At 43.6% G+C, this 22,613-nt stretch overlaps 1 protein-coding gene across 7 annotated transcripts in view; it reads right to left on the bottom strand.

The window, feature by feature from the left end:
• Positions 1 to 13,513: 13,513 nt before the first annotated feature.
• ARL16 (ARF like GTPase 16) overlaps positions 13,514 to 22,613 on the bottom strand; it is a 42,112-nt gene continuing 33,012 nt past the window's right edge. For 4 of the 7 annotated variants that reach the window (XM_078653853.1, XM_078653856.1, XM_078653854.1 and 1 more), the window contains 4 exons: positions 20,188 to 20,248; positions 15,170 to 15,286; positions 14,722 to 14,837; positions 13,514 to 14,398 (listed from right to left, as the gene is read on the bottom strand). In XM_078653853.1, the coding sequence (XP_078509979.1) occupies positions 14,233 to 14,398; positions 14,722 to 14,837; positions 15,170 to 15,286; positions 20,188 to 20,248 (460 nt within the window). In that variant the 3' untranslated portion in view covers positions 13,514 to 14,232. The remainder of the gene's footprint in view (positions 14,399 to 14,721; positions 14,838 to 15,169; positions 15,287 to 20,187; positions 20,249 to 22,613) is intronic. The other 3 variants (XM_078653851.1, XM_078653852.1, XM_078653857.1) reach the window with 1 other exon arrangement.

Below are 22,613 nucleotides of genomic sequence, written 5' to 3'. Positions count from 1 at the left end.
CACCGAACTCACCGCACATTACAACACTACCACATCCGCCATCCTAGAACTATTGGCTCCACAAAAACTAAAAAGACCCAGCAACATCCCATCGAGAACCTGGTTTAACAAGGACATCAACAAAGAAAGAAGACATCTCAGAGCTACAGAACGTCAGTGGAGAAAGAACCCCTCCGACAGCAGTCGCGAGGAACTCAGAACAGTAAGACGAAATTACAAGAAGCACATCAATAGCGAAAAAACAAACTTCTTCTGCCATGCGCTTGACAAAGCTAAAAACAGACAGAGAGAACTCTTTCATATCATTAAAAAACAAACTTCCAAACCATCCACAGCCCTCAAAAACACTATGCGATAACTTTGCCACCTTCTTTAACGAGAAAATCGCAAAGATTGAACTATCTCTCGACATCAGCGCCCAGCAGCATAACAATAACAACCTAAGAACAACTGAAATCACCTCTAGCATCCCTGTCGCACCCGCTTGGTCCTCCTTCGACCACATCCACGAAGCCGAGATCCTCAATCTAATCTCATCCTCCAAACCCTCATCACACAACCTTGATCCCATTCCCTCCCAAATGGCCAAAGACTTGAAGCTCACCCTTGCTCCACTCTGGTGTGAAATCATCAACAGCTCCTTAAAAACTGACATCGTCCCTGACTGCCTCAAAATCGGACAGGTTGCACCTCTCCTGAAAAAACCAGGCCTTGACGCTAATGACCTGAACAATTTTAGACCGGTCTCCAGCCTCCCCTTTCTAGCCAAAACCCTAGAAAAATGCGTGCTACGTCAACTAAACAACCGGATCGATAACATCAATCTCCTAGACCATAACCAATCAGGCTTCAGAAAAGGCTACAGCACCGAAACCGCAATCCTGAACATAGTGGATGACATACGCAACTCACTGGACTCAGATCACTGCTGCCTACTCATCCTCCTTGACCTGTCGGCGGCCTTTGACACGGTAGACCACAAGCTGCTCATCAAGACCCTCAAAGAACGAGTAGGTGCGGACGATGTGGTCCTCCAATGGTTCTCCTCCTTCTTTCAGAATCGCTTCCAAAGAGTTAAAATCAAATCCTTCACATCTGACCCTCTCCCCGTGACCATAGGGGTCCCCCAAGGATCTGTTCTCTCTCTGCAACTGTTCAACATATATATGGTACCACTCACCAACATACTGAAAAAAGCCAATATCCCTTTCCACCTTTATGCAGATGACACACAGATCTACATTGAAACTTCCTCCTTCAATGACATTCTAAGGCTCAACAACACTCTCAAAGTAGTCCAAGACTGGCTAACGACAAACCACCTTAAACTTAACCAAGGAAAAACCGAGATCCTATTCATCTCAAACAAGGAGGATAACACGCAAACCAGGGAATGGATAAAAGCTATTGATGCCCTCGACGGAAATCCCATTTTAGCTAAATCAGTTAAATCACTGGGAATCACCCTCGACCACAAACTATCAATGACGAACCACATCATGAATTGGGGTCTGGCTTGATGACAAACTCTCCTTCACCTCCCACACTAAACGTGTAGCTGGTACTTGTTTTGGTGCCCTGCAGTGCCTTCGACCTATCTTCAAGTTTTTTGATGCGGACACCAGACAGATCATTGTCCAAGCTCTGGTTCTTACCAGATTGGACTAGGCCAGCTCTCTGCTTCTGGGTGTGAATCAGGCAGAACTAGCCCGCCTTCAGAGGGTGCAAAATGCGGCGGCCAGGATGTTGGTCGGCCTTCCGAAGTTTGTCTCGGCCCGCCGAACTATTCAAGATCTTCATTGGCTGCCTGTTGGGCAAAGAATTAAATTTAAAGCTCTTTGTTTAGTTTTTAAAATTCTTAAGTTAGCCTTCCCCCCCATCCTCTCGCAGACAATCCTTCATTATGTCCCTTCCAGAGCCCTTCGATCCTCAGGGCTAAATCTTGTCATTGTGCCACGCTTTAAAAGAGCCAGAATGGGTGGACGTTCTTTCTCAGTGATGGCGGCGGCTCTCTGGAACTCTCTGCCTGCTCCTCTCCGCTCCATTCCTGATCTGCTTCCTTTTAGGAAGGCATTAAAAACCTTCCTATTTTCTACACCTTAGTCTCTTTTCCTACCTGGTCATTTTTTGCTGTGTTGTGTTCTTCCATCTCCTAAGCGCCGGGACGCCTCTTGGCTGCGGCATCTGTGCGCTATATAAAATAAAATAACATAACATAACATTCCGCTAAGAGCGCCTTCCTCAATCTGAAACTCCTCAACAGAATCAAACCACACATCCCGCAGAAAGATCTCAAACAAGCCACCCAATCACTGGTGCTATCCAGACTGGACTACGGGATCGCAACCCTCTCAGGAACAGCTCTATCCCACCTAGCACCACTCAAAACGACCCTCAATGCAGCTGCCAGAATGGTCTCCGGTACAAAGAAATTCGACCACATATCCCCCGCACTCAGAGACCTAAAATGGAAATGGAAATGCGTGCGAGTTTCAGAACGGCTTGCCTCACGCACAAAGCCTTACACACAGGGAAACCAGAATACTTCGCCTCTAAGCTCAAGAAAGCTGGCCAAACCAGAACTCTCAGAAGCTCAAACTCCCTCCTACTCATCCCACTGAAAACTCGGAAATATGAAACTGCAGCCCGCTCCTTCGCAGGCAACGCTCCAAAAATTTGGAACTCCATCCCGGTGGACATCAGAACTACCCCATCCTTCCCAGAATTCAAGACTCGACTAAAAACCCTCTACCTCAACCGGGCATTCCCGAACTCAAGCTTATCCTGAAACACTGACTACATCTAGGTCCCCCCTCAGGCACCAAACAATTGTAATCATTATTTTTGTATGACTTAGTGTGCTGTATTGTGTACCTCAATGTCGCCCCTCAGACACCAAACAATTTTTAATCGTTATTCTTATATGACTTATTGTGCTTTACTGTGTTAACCCTGTTGTACCCTCCCCCACTGTAAAGCGCTCCGATACCCCCGGGTCTGGCCAGCGCTATAGAAAACTTCTAAAATAAATAAAAAATAAAATTAAAAAATAAATAAATACTCGCAATCCCAGAGTGGGTGATTGAGCGATATCCAACCAGGACCGCAGGCTAGAATTAATCATAGCTGCTCATGAGGGATTAGCGCCTACCCATGCAGGTGTGGCGGCTACAGTTTCTTTACTACAGAAACACTATTGGTGGCATAGTCTGTACAAGCAGGCTAAACAATATGTCCTTAGCTGTAACATTTGCCAGCAAATTTAAAATTTCCACATCAAGTTGCCCACCGTAGACACCCATCTTAGTCTCAAACCCTTGACATGTCTATTTGGATCACTGCAGACCTCTAAATTCAGATGGTGTGCTCAAATGTATTCTATTGGCCGTAGATTCATGTTCTAGATTCCTATAGGTAGTGCCACAGTGATCGGCTGATGCTCAAACTGTTGTTTAAGATTTTCAAGTCTTTATCAGGACATATGCAGAAGCAGCATTCCACTCTGACTAGGGTCCAGCGTTTGCCTCTAAGGCTTTCCAGGATACCATGCGAAACCTGGGTGTTGCTGTGCATTATTCCTTCCCCTATCATCCTAAGGGAAATTCGATAGAGGAAAACAAAAACTGACTTTAAGCAGTGCATAACAGCTAGAGTATTAAGTTTAGGTGATATTTGGATCGATCACTTGTATAGAGTCCAGAGAGCTTTAAATAATTTGCTTAATGATCCTTGGGTGGCTTGACTCCCTACAAAGTCCTGTTTGGGTGCAGATGTATGTTCCAGATCTCGACAACCCTGGCACAATGGCAGCAGATATGCCTCTTAACATCAATGAATGTTTCGCTGTCTTATAGGAACTACAAGACTTCAGAGTAGAGAGCTCAAATTAAATTTTCAAACGGTCTGCCACTGAAGAAGTGAAGGAGCAACCAGCAATTTCTGGCTAGATTCCTAAAGTTGGAGGATCTGGTTCGAGAAAAGATAACTGAAAGAAAATAATTTAGCTCATCATACAGAGCACTAGTGTCAGTCCATGGCATTCAATGTACGAGAACTGTGATTTTTATCCAATTCAATCCAAAAAGCTTTATTCAACAGTTTATGTCATAAAAGCAGGTCACAGATAAAACAACAATGAATTTTCAACATTAAAAATACATTGAATTCATAGACTAAAACATGAATATTTCATACAACAAACATAATCCGAGTTCAAAGCATTATCAGATTAAAAAAGAGTGCTTATCATAATGGAATTAAGAGCCCTAATAAGTAAAAATAGCTAGGGGAACTTATTTCAGACATCGCCACAGAAATATAGGTGGAAAACACAATCAGATAGAATTTGTGGATATTCATATGACATCTATAGTACGGGATATGATTATACACATCCAGCTTAGGAACTTGCCTACTGCTATTGTAATACAAGGCAACGTGTCGGTACACAATATTCTTAAAGCAATGCTACTCGTTCTAGAGCCCAAATTCCTACAAATTGGTGTCAGCCACGCTTTGCGAGGCCCAGAATAGGCTTGGCAGACAAACAGGACGTGGGCATAGGACTCATCTAGTGCATTGCAAAAAAGACATTTACTATGGCCCGGTTTGGCCCATTTTGCTGTATATGTTCTTAAAGGCAAAGTTCCCACTCTGAATTGGAAGTACACCTTTCAATCCAAGGGTTTAGATATGACATCCCAGTACCGTTCCAGACTTGGCCAAGATTTAACTGTTAAAAAAGCCACAGTTAGCGATGAACTATCACTCTCTCTGAAGCTGTTGTGGTAGACCAATTCCCAATATCTTTCTTTTATAATCTCTTTAGAGGCAACACATTGAATTTTCCCACAGCTCAGACATACCAATACTCCCCAGGGAAGCTCTAAGTGCTCTTAGCCAACTAATCTTGTGAAACCGATCTGATAGGATTACTTCTTTAATGCCTGTGGCGTATGTTGATAGTTCCAGAGTACACCATATTTGGCGCCAGTACAAGATGGGACGTACCTTGCTAGATCTGCCATTGCTTTCCCACCCAGATCTTGTATCAGTGGTAGGACCGGGGGACTTTGAGGAAGGTTGGTAATGTTTCTCAGGAATCTGTTTTCAGCGAGTGATAGCTTAGACAGGTTTTCAAACCATCAAAGTTCCACCCCGTAAAGCACTGGTCTGACCACTTTCATATTATGAATTTGTAGGATCGGGCTTATTGGCTTGGTCAGGGAGGTATTAAACACACTGTGTATGGCCCCTGATAATTGCCGGTGTTTTAGTGAGGCAGTTTCGATCTGGCGCCTCCATCTCATATCTTTTTGCAGGATAACTCCTAGGTAAGTGAATGCGTTAACTTGCTCTAAATGGCCTCTTGTCTAAAATATGCTTACTTTAAAAGATCTATGTTGGTTAAAAGTCATTCATTTTGTTTTCACCACATTGATTTCTAGACCCTGTAGGGAGCAACATTGTTCAAAGAGAGCTAGGGCTCGGTGTAATCCGCTTGGGGTTTTAGAAATGATCAATGTATCGTTGGCAAACATTACAATGGGAATTGCAGAACCTGCAAGGACTGGGGCATCCGTAGGAACCAATGATAAAAACTCAGCTATCCCATTCATAAAAAGGGAAAATAAGGTAGGGGCCAATACGCATGCTTGGCATACCCCCTTCACTACGGGAAAGGGACTGGTGACATTTCCCTGCCTACCCCAGCGTACCTGGGCAAAGTTGTCTTCAGGCAGGCGCGCTATTAGGGAGAGCAGTTCAGGAGGTATCCGTAGGTCCTGCAAAACAACCCAAAGCTTGCTATGCGAAACCAGGTCAAAAGCTGACTTAAGGTCGACAAAGGCAGCATACATGTTACCTTTGCCCAAGACCACGGTTCGCCAATATAGTAGCCTAAACCGGATTACTTGGTCAATCGTGCTGATGTGGTTTCGAAAGCCCGCCTGTAGCGGGGTAAGAATTTCCTGTTCCTCTATCCAGTCTTGGAACTTATCTAGCACCAATCGAGCTACCGTCTTTTGTATAGTATCGATTAGGCCGATAGGCCTGTAGTTCACTGGGAGGGACTTGTCACCATTTTTGTATAATGGAATAATCTCTGCCCCTCTCCAGGAATCAGGGACAGGGGTCCATAGCGCAATCGCATTACCCAATGTCAAGATGTACCTATTCCACCAAGACTTACTGTAAAGGAAAATATCAGCAGGGATGCCGTCAATCCCAGGCGCCCTACCTCCCATGATTGTACTAAGGGCCATATCGACGTCATCTGCGGTTAAGACCTTGTAAAGGTAGTAATTATGAGGGAGTTGTATAACGTTGGCTTCTTCAGGTCCGTTTGCATATTGGGATTCAAAATGAATTACCCATTGGTCCTGGGCTACATGATTCGGTGTCTGGGGTCGGTAGCCCCCCGCCCCATTTGACCCAATTCCAGAACTGTTGGGAATTGTTATTGGCACAAGCCAATCTGAGGTCCTGCCATCTGTTTTCACCCCATCCTTTTTTGCCTTCAACTGGTCTCTCCTATATTCTGTCCTGGCTGTCTGAAGACTGAATGGATCTTTCAACCTAATTGCTTCACTGAGATGTCGGCGGGCAGTTTTACAAGTTTTATTAAACCAATGGCACATGTTCTTTTGAGGGGTACTCCTCGGCCTGCATTCTTTGGTAAGATAAGAGTTCAGCTTGGCAAAAGATTTGCTATGTATTGCAGTTATGTGGTGTAATGATAAAAGGTCAGGGCTAGTGGAAAGGGCCTCTGGTTCAGCTAAGGTATGCCAAGTTTCCACGGCAATAGAAGCTAAAATATCTGGTTGGTCATTAGTAGGAACCAAGTCACGGGTGATTAGACGATTCTCAGGTAGTAAAGGTTCTTGTTGGATCGGTAGTTTAAAGGTGAAACATAGTGGGTTATGATCGCATTCCATGCGATCCTTCACTACCATGTGCAGAAGAGCATGCCATAATTTTAGATGAATTGGCATAGTCGATGCGACTAGCATAACGGCCATTATTAAAGGTGCTAGCCCCATGCCTATCAGAGGGAGTTCTTCCATTAGCTGCCCGCAATCCTTTTTCTAGGGCGATAGCTTTAATCTGTGATTTTTATCACTGCTTGCTGGTTGGAGAACAAACTGTTTGTTTCCATATAGTTTATCAAACCACACCATGTGGCCAGTCCTACATAGTAGGTCACGAGGTCTCCTTGGTAGTTACCTGCCTCCTCTTGCTACCTTACAGGAAATCCCTCTATAAGTATTAAATAATACAAATAATGATTCTCCCTGGCTGGAGACGTTGAAGGTTTCTACTTCTACAACTAATATAGGATGCACATCAGCTGTGAGTTTACAGTTTTCTACTGCTAACAAGGACGATATTTATTCTCAACAACCTTTGGAGGTGTTTACCAGTTCTTCTTTACCACATGAGGCCCCTGTTATTGCACAAACTGCCTCTGGTTACTTTGCAGACATAGATGATTTTTCTTCTGATTCCTGATTCCTCTGATTCCTGACTACACCTGCCTACATGGTGTACTTGCATTTCTTTTCTGGCTGAAACAGACTTATCGGATTCCTCCGTGGTCCTATGTTTGGATTTCCATTTAACTGCTTTTCCTATTGGTTTAGATTGTGTGTCAGTAGCTCAGTCCACCCACACTATTTAGGACAGACATACTGAGGTACTTTTATTGAAAAGATATTTGCAAAATTGAGTTGTGCAAAGAAGTAGCAGTAGCAAATACTTATTGTCCAGTAGTTCTCTGTGTGTGGAATCCTAAACTGCAAACTTCTATAATCGGTTTTGGATATTGATGAAACGTGGCAACAACAGTTCATTGTACAAAATCCAAAACAACAGTGTCAGCAGGGTGGAGTGCAGGGCTCAAGGGTTTGCTTCGGGTGCAAAGAAGAAGGCATGGTGAGGGTGGAAGGGTTGTACAACAGAATAGAAGGTGCAAGACGTCAAGCAGTGACAGTGAAGGGATGATCACATAAAGGCTGGACAGCTCACACTGCAATGTGAGACCACAGGAAGATGCAAGTGCACTGTTGCTGGCCACTGGACTATTGAGTCTAGTTGAGCCGGCCACATCCCTCACTGAGAAGCGCTACAGCAGGTGGCTCCAACCTTATCTGTAGGGAGAGCTGTGTCTGATCAAGGAAATTCCTGATGAGCTACTTGGATATTTTATCACTGTAAAATAATGACGACGTGTGTTAACAAAACACTACAACCACCCTAAGCAGGATTATCACTAGTGACAACCCAAATATTCTAGGCGAGGTTTCAGCAGAAATTCCAGGAAGATGTTTATCAGTTGTAAATGCATCCACCTGAGTAATGAAGTACCATTAAAATCATCACATGCCCTTTGGCACAAAGGACATAACCACAGCAGGAAGTCTCCCCACCCCAAATTGAACTATTGTGGGGCTATCAACTTTGAATGTGCTTTAGAACTGTGGTATTTTGTCTTAGTCAGCACATTTGTTTTTGAAAATACACATTTTTTTCTATCAAATACCACTTTTCCTTTTGGGCGAATAAACAATTTTCCAGAAGAAAAGCCTTTTCGGAAAAAACATACTGTTTGCCTTCAAAAGACATTTATAAAATACCGAATTCAAACATCAGCTACTCATTTTAATCAAGTACTACGGTGTTAAAATGCCTCATATAGAGTGATTCTGCTTTGAAAACCCAGGTATTATCATAGGCTCAGGATGCTCTTTATAATGCTACAGATGCCTATGTTATGCTAATATTGCCCACCATTATTAACAGGGCCACCAATGTGTCAAGGCTGGAAACCTTAATATCGAGGATACCCACTGTGTTTCAGTCATGGACATTATTACGTGATAACTAGTCACCTTTCTGTCAGAGGTGGCTAAAAGTAGAATAGGCATGCTCTTAATGTCAATGCTGGCAGCCAATATGGCACAATGATGCCCAAATAGTCAAGGGCGACCACTATTATGCCACTGACACTATTCTGCCATGAAGGGACACAATTGCACCAGAGATAAAAAAAAAAAAACATATGATTGGGGCCAGCATGCACATTTGACAGTCCTTGACACTAGGCGTATCTCCCAGAAAATAATACTTTTTATTAGGGAGGAACACAATGTCAGATTTTCTCTACCCTGCATCCATACCCTGCTCTCCTCAGATCCTGGGTTGATCATGTTCCCAACTAACATTTCCACTTTGGTTCCCACAGTCACACACTTGTGGGTCAGCACCAGTTACTGTAGCCACTCTTTGATTGACATTGTTCAGACATGTGCATGATGCGACTGATAGAGCAGGGCATATAACATGGCCTATCTCTTTGTGACTTAGTTAGAATTAGAGTGAATATAGATGGTCATGTGGCAGACCCCATTAGCCAACACAGTGTGTGTTTCAGTGTTACCTAGATGCCCTGCCATAGGTTTGGTTGGCTGTCACTGTGAGGGTCTTAAAATGAGCAGTTAATATGCACACAGTCTCTGTGATTGGCTCGGCTTCACCTTTGAAAGCTACTTTGGGGGTGCTGGCAAGCTACCAGTAGCTCCAGAGGTACTCGTTGGAGACACCTGCACTACAACCTATGCAGTTATAAAGTGCAAGCTTCTCATACACTGAGAACTGCCATAACCAAGGACACTCAGACCTGTAAGTCACCAAGACTTTATTTACCGCAGACCTGGCTACAGGCAAAGGTGGACAAGCAGGACATAGGCAGTTAACGGCTTCCTATTCACATTGTGGAACCCACTCTCTGAAGGCAATCACCAAAAAAGATTCACCATGCCTGATTTTGGATCACTGGAGTCCACCCACTGATTGAAGGGGGGTTGATGCTGCAAATACTGGGCCAGGGGAACATACAGTCTGATGACTCCTTAGCCAATGAACACCTGAAATATATCCCCACCCAATCCAAGTCAATCACTCTATCCAACCGCTAGCATAATAATTGCCACTATGTAGGGTTTACAGTTCCAGGCACACCGTGCACATAACAATCAGCTTCCCAGTAACTATAGGAAAAACGAAAGTTATGAGTATTGTGGTTTTTTTTGCTTGGAAAAGGAACTCTATACCTTTGGAAAACGTCACCAGCTATCCATATTTTGGCCTGACAATTGACAGCAGAGCAAGAAGGGACCTATATTTTAAATTACTTAAATTAAGAAGCAGCGAAATAACTTGTGATTAAGAGGCCCTCAAATAAATATGGAGCAAGATCTATTGGCCCATCAGTCAATGTGCTCACATATAAATGTTTACCCGTTTTACTTGATGGGTCTAGAACTCTCTGGCCAAACAAGATCCCAAAACTTGACTTGCTATTCCTGCAATCGACTCGTTTATTTTTAAATTTAACAACCTTTACTCTACTGCATAGAATTAGACTCAAACTGGGCTTACCCTCATTATCATATCTTTAAAAAACACCAATTGATTAATTCTGTGAGTGTGTTTGTGCTAATTAAGAATTTTTAAAAATTGCTTCTCTTCACAGAAGCACTTTCTTTACACTGTTTCTCGTCTTATAGTACAAAATAACATCAATGTGATAACTGGTGAATATCAATTACCATCTATAGCTGCTATGTTTGCTCTGTCAACGTCTGCTCGCTCACAGATCAGTTAAAAAATAGTCTTACGAAAGGGCCTGAAAGTATATGATCAAACACAAATTCTCTAGTTAAATTTAAGACCCCTACACAACAAAGTGACAGCAATATCTTGATTCCAATTTATTATCTAATGTAAATAAATAATGTTTTGGTTGTAGAGTGTTTTACATTTCAATTTATCAATTTGAAGGTTGTTGGCAGGGAACGTAGTCTGAATTCTGTTTATGTTACTTATGCAAAAAATGTCCTCTTGAAGTACCTAAACATCCAGGAAGGAATACATACCAGTAACATAAGCATACGTACTAACGCATTAAATACTGAATGCTTTGCAGCTAAATTCAAGGTTAGTTTGTGTAACCTCAATCCTGATTTATTTCTTCTGAATAAGTACCAGGATACACCCTTCTAAAATAATCGACATGCTTTTGTGCACTTTCCTTCTAACCACCAAAGAGCCCGAGCATCACTACCTTTGCAAATTACTGACGATTTACTTCTCCAACTTCTGTAAAAACCTACCATCTCTACCTCTGAAATTTCATGATCATATATTCAACCTTTTATTGTATATGATTACCCTGCATGCCTACTATTTGTCTTGTGTATTCCTTGTAAATAACTGTTCAAACCTTGTAAAGCGCTCCGTTACCCACGGGTCAAGTTTGCGCTATGTAAAACTCAAAAAATAAAATAAATAAATAAATAACACTTCCTACAACCCCACCAAGCACAGAAGTTTGTAGAAAAGTACTGGCTGGATTACCCTCAAGATTTCGATACCAAAGAACTTCTTGCAGTTACTGCACGTCTGCTTAATAATTAAGAAAAGTCCTATTCTTGTTATGAAATGGATAAAACTGCATGGTCATGCACACTGTATTGTGAGTGATACATGTGAGGCCTGAACTACATATTCGACCCCCATTCCAATCTCTGCATCAAGAGTGCTCTCCCAAAATGACTTTGCAGTACATTATATAAACAATGAAGCTAGATGCAGTATATCCTAGAAAGAAAGAAAACAATATGCGTATGTAAGTGTGAGTACATAGAACCCCTCAAATAACAAGTGTATTAGGGTTTGTTAATGATCAGTGCTGCGAGAATCTTCAAGCATAAAAATGTCAGCTGCTGTGTCCTTGTCACTGTCATCAGTGTCATTCTCCAGATCGGCTGCTAATGCCACAGTTAAAGATGTATTCCTGAACACTGAATATATTAATGACCAGCTATGAAACGGATAGTTGCCAAATCAAACACAAAATCAAAGGAACGTGGTGGTTTCAATGGACCCACGATCTTTTTTAGAAGGCTTGCTTCTCCTACGGATGCTATTACAGCATCCGTGATTGTAGCAACCTCTTGAAGCACCTGGCATTACCCAGCAAAATAAATTCTTAATTTAAGCGTGCAGAATTTATTTGCTCCAGCTATCCAGTAAGTACTAGCACAGTGGAGAAATAAAAGAAGCTTTCAATACCAGACCATTAATAATTCCCTGTTAAGTATGTACTCTCTTTTTCCACGCAAAGCCATCATTGACACTTGCTTGGCCAGAAAGCAAATCTCACAAACGTTCAGTTAAATCATAGATAAGTGGGGTGTGGAAAGTAAGCAGCATAGTGTGAAACAACCCCAACAATTAGGTACAATGATTTTGCTGTAAATTGAACTAGCTTTCCTTAGATCAAAATATATTAATGGAACAGAAAGCTTCACTGATTCTGAAAAATGTATATCTATCTGCAAAGAACATCTTGAAATTCTTGTGGTCGTGCTCCAAGCACGTGGCCCAGAACTGGTACAACCAGTTTCCTAACTCGAAATAGGCGGTCTGAGCCTGCTATGGACAGCCAGCATACTTTACCTGCTGGTGAACTATCTCCTAGCAGCCGAGAGCATCAAGAAAATCTGTATTATAGAGGACACTCGGTGAGCCTTTCCATAATCACTTGGAACACAGAGAGGACTTGTAGCTGTTGTGTGCGGAGCGGGGCCAGACTGGGAACCCAAAGGAGCCCTGGCAGTTTTGTCCAACCAGCCCTTGGTCGGGGGGTGGGCTGTGAAAATGTGAAGCACTGCTGCTTTTGTTACTGGGGGCCGATATTGCTGCGTGCCCAGTCACAAAACTGGCCCTCACTGTGGCATAACCAGCCCCACCATTCTAGCCTCCCGGTGAAACGCCCAATGCCCGCTACGGCCAGTCCAGCCCTGGTGTGGTCTCTCTCTGCTGGATTTCACTGAGGAATTTATTCCTGGAGGCCTGGAAGTACTTAGTTAGTTGAAGGTAAAAAAAAAAAATCAGAGATGAAATGAAGACATGTGATCACTGAAAAGAATTCATAGTCCTGTAAACACGTGTGTACTTTGAACTAGTGCAGGAAAATGTGACACGTCCAGACCACTGAAAATCAGACTAGACATAACAAGCAATGACTGCTTAAAAGCAGCAGCTTACTTATAGTATCAGCCAACGCATCTGGAAGATTGCAAACTCCCCACAGAGAAGCATCTAGGTATTTAGAATCACTCCAATCCTACCAGCCCTGCAAACAGCCTTGGGTAGAAATCCTCTAATGAATATTCTTAGTGCGCTTATGCTCAACTTTTTTTGAGAAAACGATTTTCTTGATGCTGGATGTTGTATTCTTTTCATTTACAGGCAAAGTACATTTTTAGGGATTTTATTTTACCCCTCAAAGACTTTTCAATTTCCTTTTATATTTAACCAGTTTGTAGCCAACTGGATAAATGAATATTTATCCCTACAAAGACAAGATTCCCCCCCCCATTTTCCCAATAAAAATCAACTACCACTTTTTTCATATTCAAAATGTTATCATTAACTTAAATTCTGTCCGCACAATGTACGTTCTTTATTTCTTACTGTTCTATTTGGTTGACTTTTTAAACATAACGCAGTTAGACATGGTCTTGTACAGTAGTCTTGCTGGTCGGGTTAAGTTACTAAAGAGCAACCACAGATTCACTCATTGTAACATGCATGCCTGTTGAGATCCTCCTCTTTGGACAATGTGGCTGTCTAGTCACAGTTCACATAAAAACTGGATTTCACTTTCCCCCAGTCAGGCCATCAGAGTCCCTACACTTGATATAATTGTGCACAGGCATAGTCTTTCGTCCACACCATCACTTTCTCCCATTCTCTGTAGGCAAGGTGAAGCCAGAAAACCTGGGTACAGATTGTGCCATTTTGATAGTAAATTGGTTCAGTGTCTGCTGGCCCTGCATGTTCCATCTAGCCAAGTGGTCAGGTCCGGATGAAAGCAGCATGTCCCCTTCATTGTGATTCAGTACCACGACCACCAAGGATTCTCCCGAGACAGTTTCCGTATGTATAATGTGCCACATGGTAGGTCCAGTGTCAGTTCAGTCCTTGTAGAATGGTAGTCTCCTCCAAAGTTACCTCCTGCAGGAGCTGTGTTCTATTTCTTCAGTAGCAATATTTTCCACCTGAGCTCCATAAGAGCTTTGGTTCCTGTGGGTGTTCCTTGCAGATGTGTGCCCCCTTATCAGTAGATTCAAGGAGCTTTTCCTAGGTTTGGAGTCTTCTTCCTGGTCAGCCCTTGCAAGAAGAATGCAACCATTGTAGAACTTGAGGAAGCCCTGTGCCTTCTCGCGCACTTATTTCCAGCACAGTCACTGGTTGTTTAGCACATGCAATTATATTGTTCATTCTGAAGAGTGACTTCATTTCCACGATCGACATATAGCATGGAAGGTCTCTAAAGAAAGAAGAAAAAAGTTATAAGCTACTTGACGCTATCCATAAAAAAACAGCAAAACCTACACATGAAGAACTTAACATTAAATCAACCCTCATACAGTTTCACACCCAAAAGAGGGATATATTAGAACCAAAGACCACCAACCCAGGACCCATCACACCCACAGACAGTCTAAGGTCCATCAAACCTTAGGCACCCACGCCTTGACCCCAAGCTCAGGACATATCACAACTACAGATACCCCGTAAGTGCTTCAAGGCTCATCGTTCTTAATCAAGTCTATGGCCAACTTCCACATAGATAAAATGTATTTTCCTTACATTTTATTAAAGAGGATGAGAACTGATGCGGTGAGCAGCGGCTCAGCAGAAAGGACTGACAACAGCTGCACACAGGAAGCAGAGACCTGGGTGGGGTTTGATGCATCAATAACAAACTAGAAAAAATAAAGAAATATCAAAGTCGGGAAGTGAGGAACACAGCAGTACTAGAGGGGAAGGAAGCCTCGAAATCCACAGTGAAGGAGATAGCCTTAATACCAGAAGAGAAGGCAACGACACACTAAATCTTAGTACGCTATCTGTGGATCAGAGAAGTAGGTATGTTATGAAAATAGTTTGAAAACTTACAACATGAAAGGGGAAGCAGAACAGTCCATGCACAAACTAGGACTAAATGAAAAACCTTGAACCAAGAACGGAGAATGTAACGTCTTTCCACAGAGTGGGTTCTGCATAAGTAGTATTCTAAATCAGCTAAAAAACTTACCATGACAGAGCTACAGTCCGCATAGTAACTGGGCCAGATGGGGCCCATGCAGCCTCCTAATTCCCTCACAATCAGCTTCTTCCGCTGCACGAACAGGTCCGTCAGGTTTGTGCCCACCTATAAGAGGAGCATGACGAAAAAAAGCTCTCCCTGAGAAATGCCTAGGACATGCAATAGAATTGTACATAGTATGAATTGCGTGCACTGACAGTATCGTGTAAAAGACACATTTTTCAAAACGTCCACAAGAGCTGGAGCATGAGACTCAAGGACATGGAAGGGAGCTACGCCATCACAGAGTGATCTGGAGGTTTAGGGCATTCACAGCAAAATATGTCCCGTTCATTAAGAACGTTGTTGAATTTGCGAGGGAGGAAAGACAGGCTAAGCTCATCTCAGAACGGACTCACTGAACTGGATACAGTAAAGTGGTTTCCAAACGAGATCATCCAAAATTCAGAGTACATTGGAAGGCGGGGAAGAATCAATGACAGCATGCAACTCTTAACAAGCCTAGCACTGTACCACAAACAATATGGAACCTTCTTTCCAGGAAGTAACCATGCAGCTCTGGGGTGTAAGGTACTACCACCTGAGTGAGAATGTTTGATGGCATAACCTAAGAGTGGAGAGTGATGGGTTGCGCATAATGACTTGAATTTTAAAGAGGGTATGACCTGAATGTAAAGAGGTCATATCATGTGACTGAAGTGTAAACTGGTCAGTGGTTATGGACGGACCTAGTGAGAGTGACCTGAGGGAATAGAGTGCATTGAATGTATGGGAGTCAGTGAGTGTCTCGAAGTGAAAGGGAGTCATAGGTGGTGATCACCTCAAGGTGTGATTCAAGGCATACTGGTGGATCAGATGTTGGTACCTCAGAATATGGAAAAAAGACAAAGACATGGTCTGAGTGTGAGGATCAGGCTCCACGACTGGAGTGTGTGGGTCAAAAATGTGACCTGCCTTTTTGGGTGCACTTATACCCATCTAAGCTTTGGGATTCATTAAGACTCCACCTAGCTGGCTAGTACCTGGGTACAGAGCATAGCGAGAAAGGAGGATTTAATGATTGTGTACAGGGGGAGGGGATTTATTGGTCTAGGTTTGCAAGCCGTAGTGGTTCTTTGTTGATAGAGTATAGGGAAGGGCCTCTTTGAAGTCAAGAAGTGTAGAAGTGAGCCTAACCTGTGGTTGGATGTTGTTCCACAGACTTGATGTGTAATTTGAAAAGGTTTGTTTTTCGGCTTTACTTTATTACACTTCTTGATTTCCAGTCTAGCAGTGCCCTAGTTTGTGTATTGCATTCATCTCCTTTAATGCTTTTGTTTCTCAAGGTATCAATGTGTATCAACAAATCCTATGGATACGGTTGACAGAGATAATACAGGACGTTTGGCGTACTCACCACAGTTCTGAATTTGTCTACGACAGACGGCCTATTCTGCCGTCGGGTATTGTGTATTGGCAGTGCTGCACACCTGGCATTAATCGTTAGTGTTAAGAGGCTCGGACCAGACACAATTTTCTGGATCTGAGACTTGGATTAATTACATCATACCGAAATAACATTTGTTGCGTGACCAGCCGGGTCGAAAATATCACCGGTTGAGAGGTTTAAACAGTCATCCTAATCGCAGAAAGCCCTGAAGAAGTCAAGGGTGTAACTACCCACTGACGAAACACGTGTTGGCTGGTTTTGCGAAAGAATACTACATAAAAAATGAACCACACCAGTTAAGGACTACGTCTTCATTTGTGAACTTCAAGAACAGTGTCTCATCACTACTTTTTTTACTCTTTTGCGAGTGCCTATGATTTGCTGATATATATTGTTTCGGACCGCCTGGTCCCGGTTTGGGGGTTTAAGGGGCTATTTTCCCCCACCTGTAGCACTGGTAGTAGTGCGCTCCTGTTTCGTAGAAAAACAAGCTGAATCAGGCTTACTTTACAAATAAAGAGGCATTGACTAACAACACTGGGGGCTTTCTAACTACTTATGCATGTAAGGAACAATCATGGTCACTCGTGGTTCTTGTGGTTCTGAGATAAATAGGTAGGAACCTTCAGAACTACAAAAATGGCCGATATGAAGTCATCATGTAGTTCTGGGCGCGTCATCCCACGTGATTTCGAGCGCAAAGTAGTGCGCTCTTGCTCCTAAGCAAACAAGCTGAATCAGGGATACTTTGTAGATAAAGAGGCATTAACTCATAATATTGGGGGCATTCCACTAACATATGCACGTGAGGCATAATTATGGTCTAATGATTCCAAGATTATAGTGTTAGGAACTACAAAGATGGCTGACATAACATCATAGTGTAGTTCTGAGCGCGTCCTCTCGCGATATTTCGAGCACAAAGTAGTGCGCTTAGTTTTTTCATGCAAACAAGACCAACAAGGCTTACCCCACAATAAAAGTTTGATAAAAGTGTCCTTGTCACTAATATATATGATCTATTGAAGGGACACATGATAAGATGGTCACTATCTAGTATACATCCTATAGGTGGAGGGATACTTCACTAACAAATTCTCACTAGACTATTTATACTAGCATCTCCTACAGATCGGTGCCTCCCCCAAGTCTCAGATGAGAGCTTGAGGCACCGACGGAAAGGTGAGCAGCTACCACAGAATATTCTTAGCAATACTATGTTGCAACCTTTAGTAAATCTCAGTTTTTCAAGATCAGAATGTTGATAAAATTCCTGAAAAAGCACACAAAGGAGTTTTAATCTTCCTTAAAGTTTGGTGTCTTAGTCGAGTTTTTGGGTCGTTTTGAGGCTCAGCACACTGGGTTTGGGATGCTGGCCTACCTCATATGTTTTGCCTCTAGATATAGGGCATTTGTTCATAGGAATGATTATAGGCAGGGTTTAAAGTTTAAAACAAATTTTCTTTACAGCACTTTGCCACATTCCTTTGTTTTTCCTATATCTTTGTAGTGCGGGGCCTCTTAGTACCTGAGCAGTGTCCAGGTGAGGTGAGGACTGTTGCCCTACCATAAAGGGTAAGCATAAAAATGAATTTCCTGACACACATTATTGGTGGGCTTGGTGACACACTATGCACATGAGACTGATGCATCTAATACAGTATTAATGATGTAACTTTTTCCTTCACAGAATTCACAGTAACCATTGTGAATCGGAGGGTTAATGTACATGGTTGCTACAGGTTGTACCGTTTCCAACCAGTTTTATCATAATTTGTTTTGGTGATGGTGGTGATTTTTTTATTCCACTAGTAGGAGTGCAACTATCATACAAGCAGAGGCCCTGACGAATGCCATGGGATTAAATACCCGTTAGGCAGAAACATGTTGGCCCTTATGTAGACAGATATTTGTTACTGTCTCTTCTTGCACTGTTCTATTTTTTAATTAGGAGGCGTGTCTGGTCCGCAGAATAAAGTATTTAGAAGGAGGACATTCCATCCTATTTTAAATCACTTCTTGTCTGTTGCACTATTTTTCTTTACTTTACCATCAAAAGATCAGTCATCATGGACGATTTGTGCATTTGGTGGACCAAATCCTGAAACAACAATAAGGTGCGAAGCCGAGTGTCCCACTGATCAGGGGACCAGCCTCATTTGCACATGGGTTTGGCCAAATGATAGGACTGATCATTGAGTCTAATTTGATGGAAACCCTTTACAATTTGTTGTGGATTAATCAGCCATTTACGAATAATCGATGATGTACCGGTCTCCTCTATGCATGTAGTGTGAGCCTTCTTTCCTCCTTTATTCTTATTAATACGTTATGTGTGTGCGATAAAGATATTTTGAGATCTTGTTGACTCAGTATCGACAGTGTAGCCTCTCAATTTGGCTGTTAGACCCCCTGTGTTTCGTGTGTTATACATTCAGTTGTTGCTGGGGATAAAATCAGGTGTGGGTCTTTAAAATATATATCCCTTGGACCTTTTTTAATGGTTTTGTTTAACCCACTTCCTTATATATAACAAGAGCTATAAAAAATGCAAATCTTTTCCCCCTCTTCTATCCTTCTCAATCCAAATAACTGGCTAACATACCCACCACTCAAATTACTTTAGTTTTTCATTTTACTTATTCACCACTAATCCTTTATCGGTTCCGGAGTAGTGTGCTACTCACCGAAAAAGCACTTTGTCGCCTCGCTAAGGGTACTAAGCGGTATATAAATGCAATTACAATACAATACAATACTTTTCAACCCAATAGACTTGACAATCATGCAAGCCCTTTGGATGTACACCAGTTTTTCCTGATGCGAGATAACAGAGCTAGACTGTGATATCAAGTTGGGACAAAATGCTCCTCTCTCTGTGAAGGTGGCTCATATTCCCTCAACTGTCTGCATAAATCTACCATCAGGAGCACAGGCCTTTTCAGGGCTTAGGCTTTCCACTGGAGGGGATGCACAATGGTACCTCTTTCAACTCACCTCTAAATGTGGTCCTTCACTTTCATGGGGTCTTATTTCAGATGGCCCATACGTCTGGAAAGCACTGAGAGGCAACCCTGATGAAGCTGTGGAGAAGAAAGAGGAACTACCTGCTGCCTGAAAAGTGTTGTGGCGTGCCAAGAGCAGGTACACTGCCTCACAGACCTCCAAAGCCTGGCAGTTAGAGGGACCTGTGTGGGAATATCCTGATGGACTGAGACTGGCCTAGTGACGAGAGTTTTCCCTAGCCAGCTGCTTACAGGAATTAACACAGAGTGCTTACATCAGACAGTACAATAGGTTCCATGGTCTTTAACCATCAATGAATGTATGCGTGCTCCAGCCCAAACTCTCCCATTTAACTTCCTGGTGAATTAAAAGTACATACACAAAACAATTGGATTATTGAGACATGCCTATATTTAAGGAACCTACGGCACAGAGGTACTGGTTTCGGCGATTGGCTTCCTAAAGTAATGCATTCAAAAGAGTAATAGCGTTGAATCTCGCATGAGGTACATCCTCTTTTCCAGAATGCACAGAATACACTTGAGACGGTCAGGCTACAATCTCAACTTACCGTGGGAAGGGTTGGGGGAGCCTCTCCAAGGTCTACTGCTCCATCTTTAGAGCTCAGCTTTGCAGGTGTTGGTTAAAGAAAAGCAAGAAAATAAAACTGCCTCGGAATACCCAAGAGTAACCACAAAAAAAAAGTCTATATAGCCGCAAAAAGAGTGCAGAACCAATCAAGATAGGCTCTGCGCTCTCAAAACACAATGTATGCCTATGTGACCATTCAGTTAGCAACAAACAATTGTAGCCATATTTGTCCTTTACAGCCAGCCTTCAGTGGCTTATAATAGCCCTAGGCTGTGTTCGACCCTTAAGAAAAATCTCAAATAATAGCAGTCAAGTTTTCACCTCCATGGCAAAATCCCTCGCAAGGGTCAAACCCCAAATCCTGAGGAAAGGTATCCTTCAAGCTCAAACGTGTCTTTACTCTTGACTTGTTGCTTGAAATCTACATGACAAGTGTTAGAAATGAGATTTCCGGTTGGCAGAAACCACCACTCTAGTCAGGGCAAGGGAGTTACACGCCAAAGATAACCCCTGCTCACCCTCTAGGTAACGTGACACGAGTAGTAAGGCTTATCCCGGAGGCAATGTAAGTTAAGTATTTGCGCACGCAGCCACCAGCAACAACATCCCAGGCTCCCCACAAAAGGAACTTCACACAAGGTTATATATAAAAATAGCCTTTGTATTATACCAAACACATTAGATAATAAACACACAATTAACACTGTGCCACTGGCACGGGCAGAATTTACAGGGGATTATGTACACAGGACAGGGCCACGTGGACCACTGTCAGGAATAAGCACTTTTAGAACTAGCACTTGGTAGAATTAGCACTTTGTAGGAATAACGCTTAGCACATAGCACATATAATAACTGTAGCACCAAAATAGCCAATGTAGCACACAACGAGTAATCACTGGTAAAAGGTAAGTACACACTACGCAACCCTAACCACCTTAGGCAAATATCACGCAGGGAATCATGAACTCACTAGCATAACCTATACTAGGAAAAACAACCTCCTAAGCATAACAATACATTCAGAGATATAGGCAAAAAGCATTGCATAAATCACATTAGGAAAGTATCACATTTGCACGAAAAATCACATGAGGCGAAAACATGTACCTCACACGTGGGCACAACACATGAACCTGTCCCCAGGCCAACTTGGCTTCTCAGGGGGCTGAAACGCCCTTTGTCCACAATGGCAGGGCTGGGCTGCGCAGGCAGCCAAAGAAGAATGCGCAAAGGTTCCTAAACGAAGCAGCTGCCCACTAAGTGCTGGGCAGCTGGGGAACTGGGCCTGGCACAAGCGTGCCTCCTGGCTCTTCTTCTGGGGCTCTCAAATGAACACAGTGCCCAACACCGTGTGAGCCTTGCAGGCTCTAGAAATAATGTACTGCGCCCTCAGGAGTCTCGTGGGCCCTGAATGAAAACTTTGCCCCCAAATCACGCTAGAGCCTCGTGGCTCTGGAGGACAAATGTTGCCACACTGGGGGGGAGCGGCCCGCTGCCAGCCAAGGCCGCTCTACCACCCGAAATGCCCCTTCAGCTCTGGGGCCTTGTGGGCTTGAAATATCAGGGTGCCCTTGGAGCCTTCTAGGCTTTAAAACAAATATGCCCCCGTGATCGTTGGAGTCCCCCCTTGGGAGACTCGGGAATTGAAAAAGACTCGGGCATTGGAGTCCCGCTCTGGGGACTCGTGCAACAGCGGCTCCCAAAAATGAAGATAGCACTACTGGGGGGGCGGGCACCGGCAATGTGCCCCGACGCCCCCCTCTCCCCAAAGGAACACTAAGGCCCCCACTCACCGGGACCGGGGACGGGGGCTCGTCTCAAGAAGGCGGAGGACTCTGGCTGCATGCAGGGCTCTCCTCTCGGCACAGCCACCGGCCGCGCTCGTCTTCCTGCTTCCGGTCAGGCCCCGCCTCTTTATCGAGAAGGGCTGCCTGACTTCCGGTCTCGGGCTCCACACCGGGTCGCGGCGGTAATTCTCTTCCCTGGGGCAATGCGGGGTAGGCTCCCTCTTCAACTGGCGATACCCAGCGGGGTGGGCACCCGCTCAGATAAACAAACCCACAGGCGGCAAGGCGAGGGGTAGGCTCCCTCGAGGGCAACCGCCACTGCAGCAGCGGGGTAGGTACCCGCAAGAGATAATAAAAAGTCGGCTATTTTGCGGGGTGGACACCCGCGCTGGAATCAGCAAAATGCGGCGTAGGCACGCGCTAAGACGGCTCCCAAGGCGGCCAAAATGCAGGGCGGGCACCTGCTTCCCCCTAAAATAAAAAGGGGCAAGTGGCCAGTCAAACAGCGCTCCTCTGGAGGGAAATAAAGCGCCATCAAGAACCAAAAGTAAAGCGCTCCCAGGCGCTTGAGGTGCGCAAAAGTTCAGGGCAAGTCCTTTAAAAAGGTAGGCAGGGG

Source organism: Lissotriton helveticus, chromosome 7 (genome assembly GCF_964261635.1).
Source record: "Lissotriton helveticus chromosome 7, aLisHel1.1, whole genome shotgun sequence".
Lineage (NCBI taxonomy): Eukaryota > Metazoa > Chordata > Amphibia > Caudata > Salamandridae > Lissotriton > Lissotriton helveticus.
This window is presented reverse-complemented; position numbering and strand designations above follow the sequence as displayed.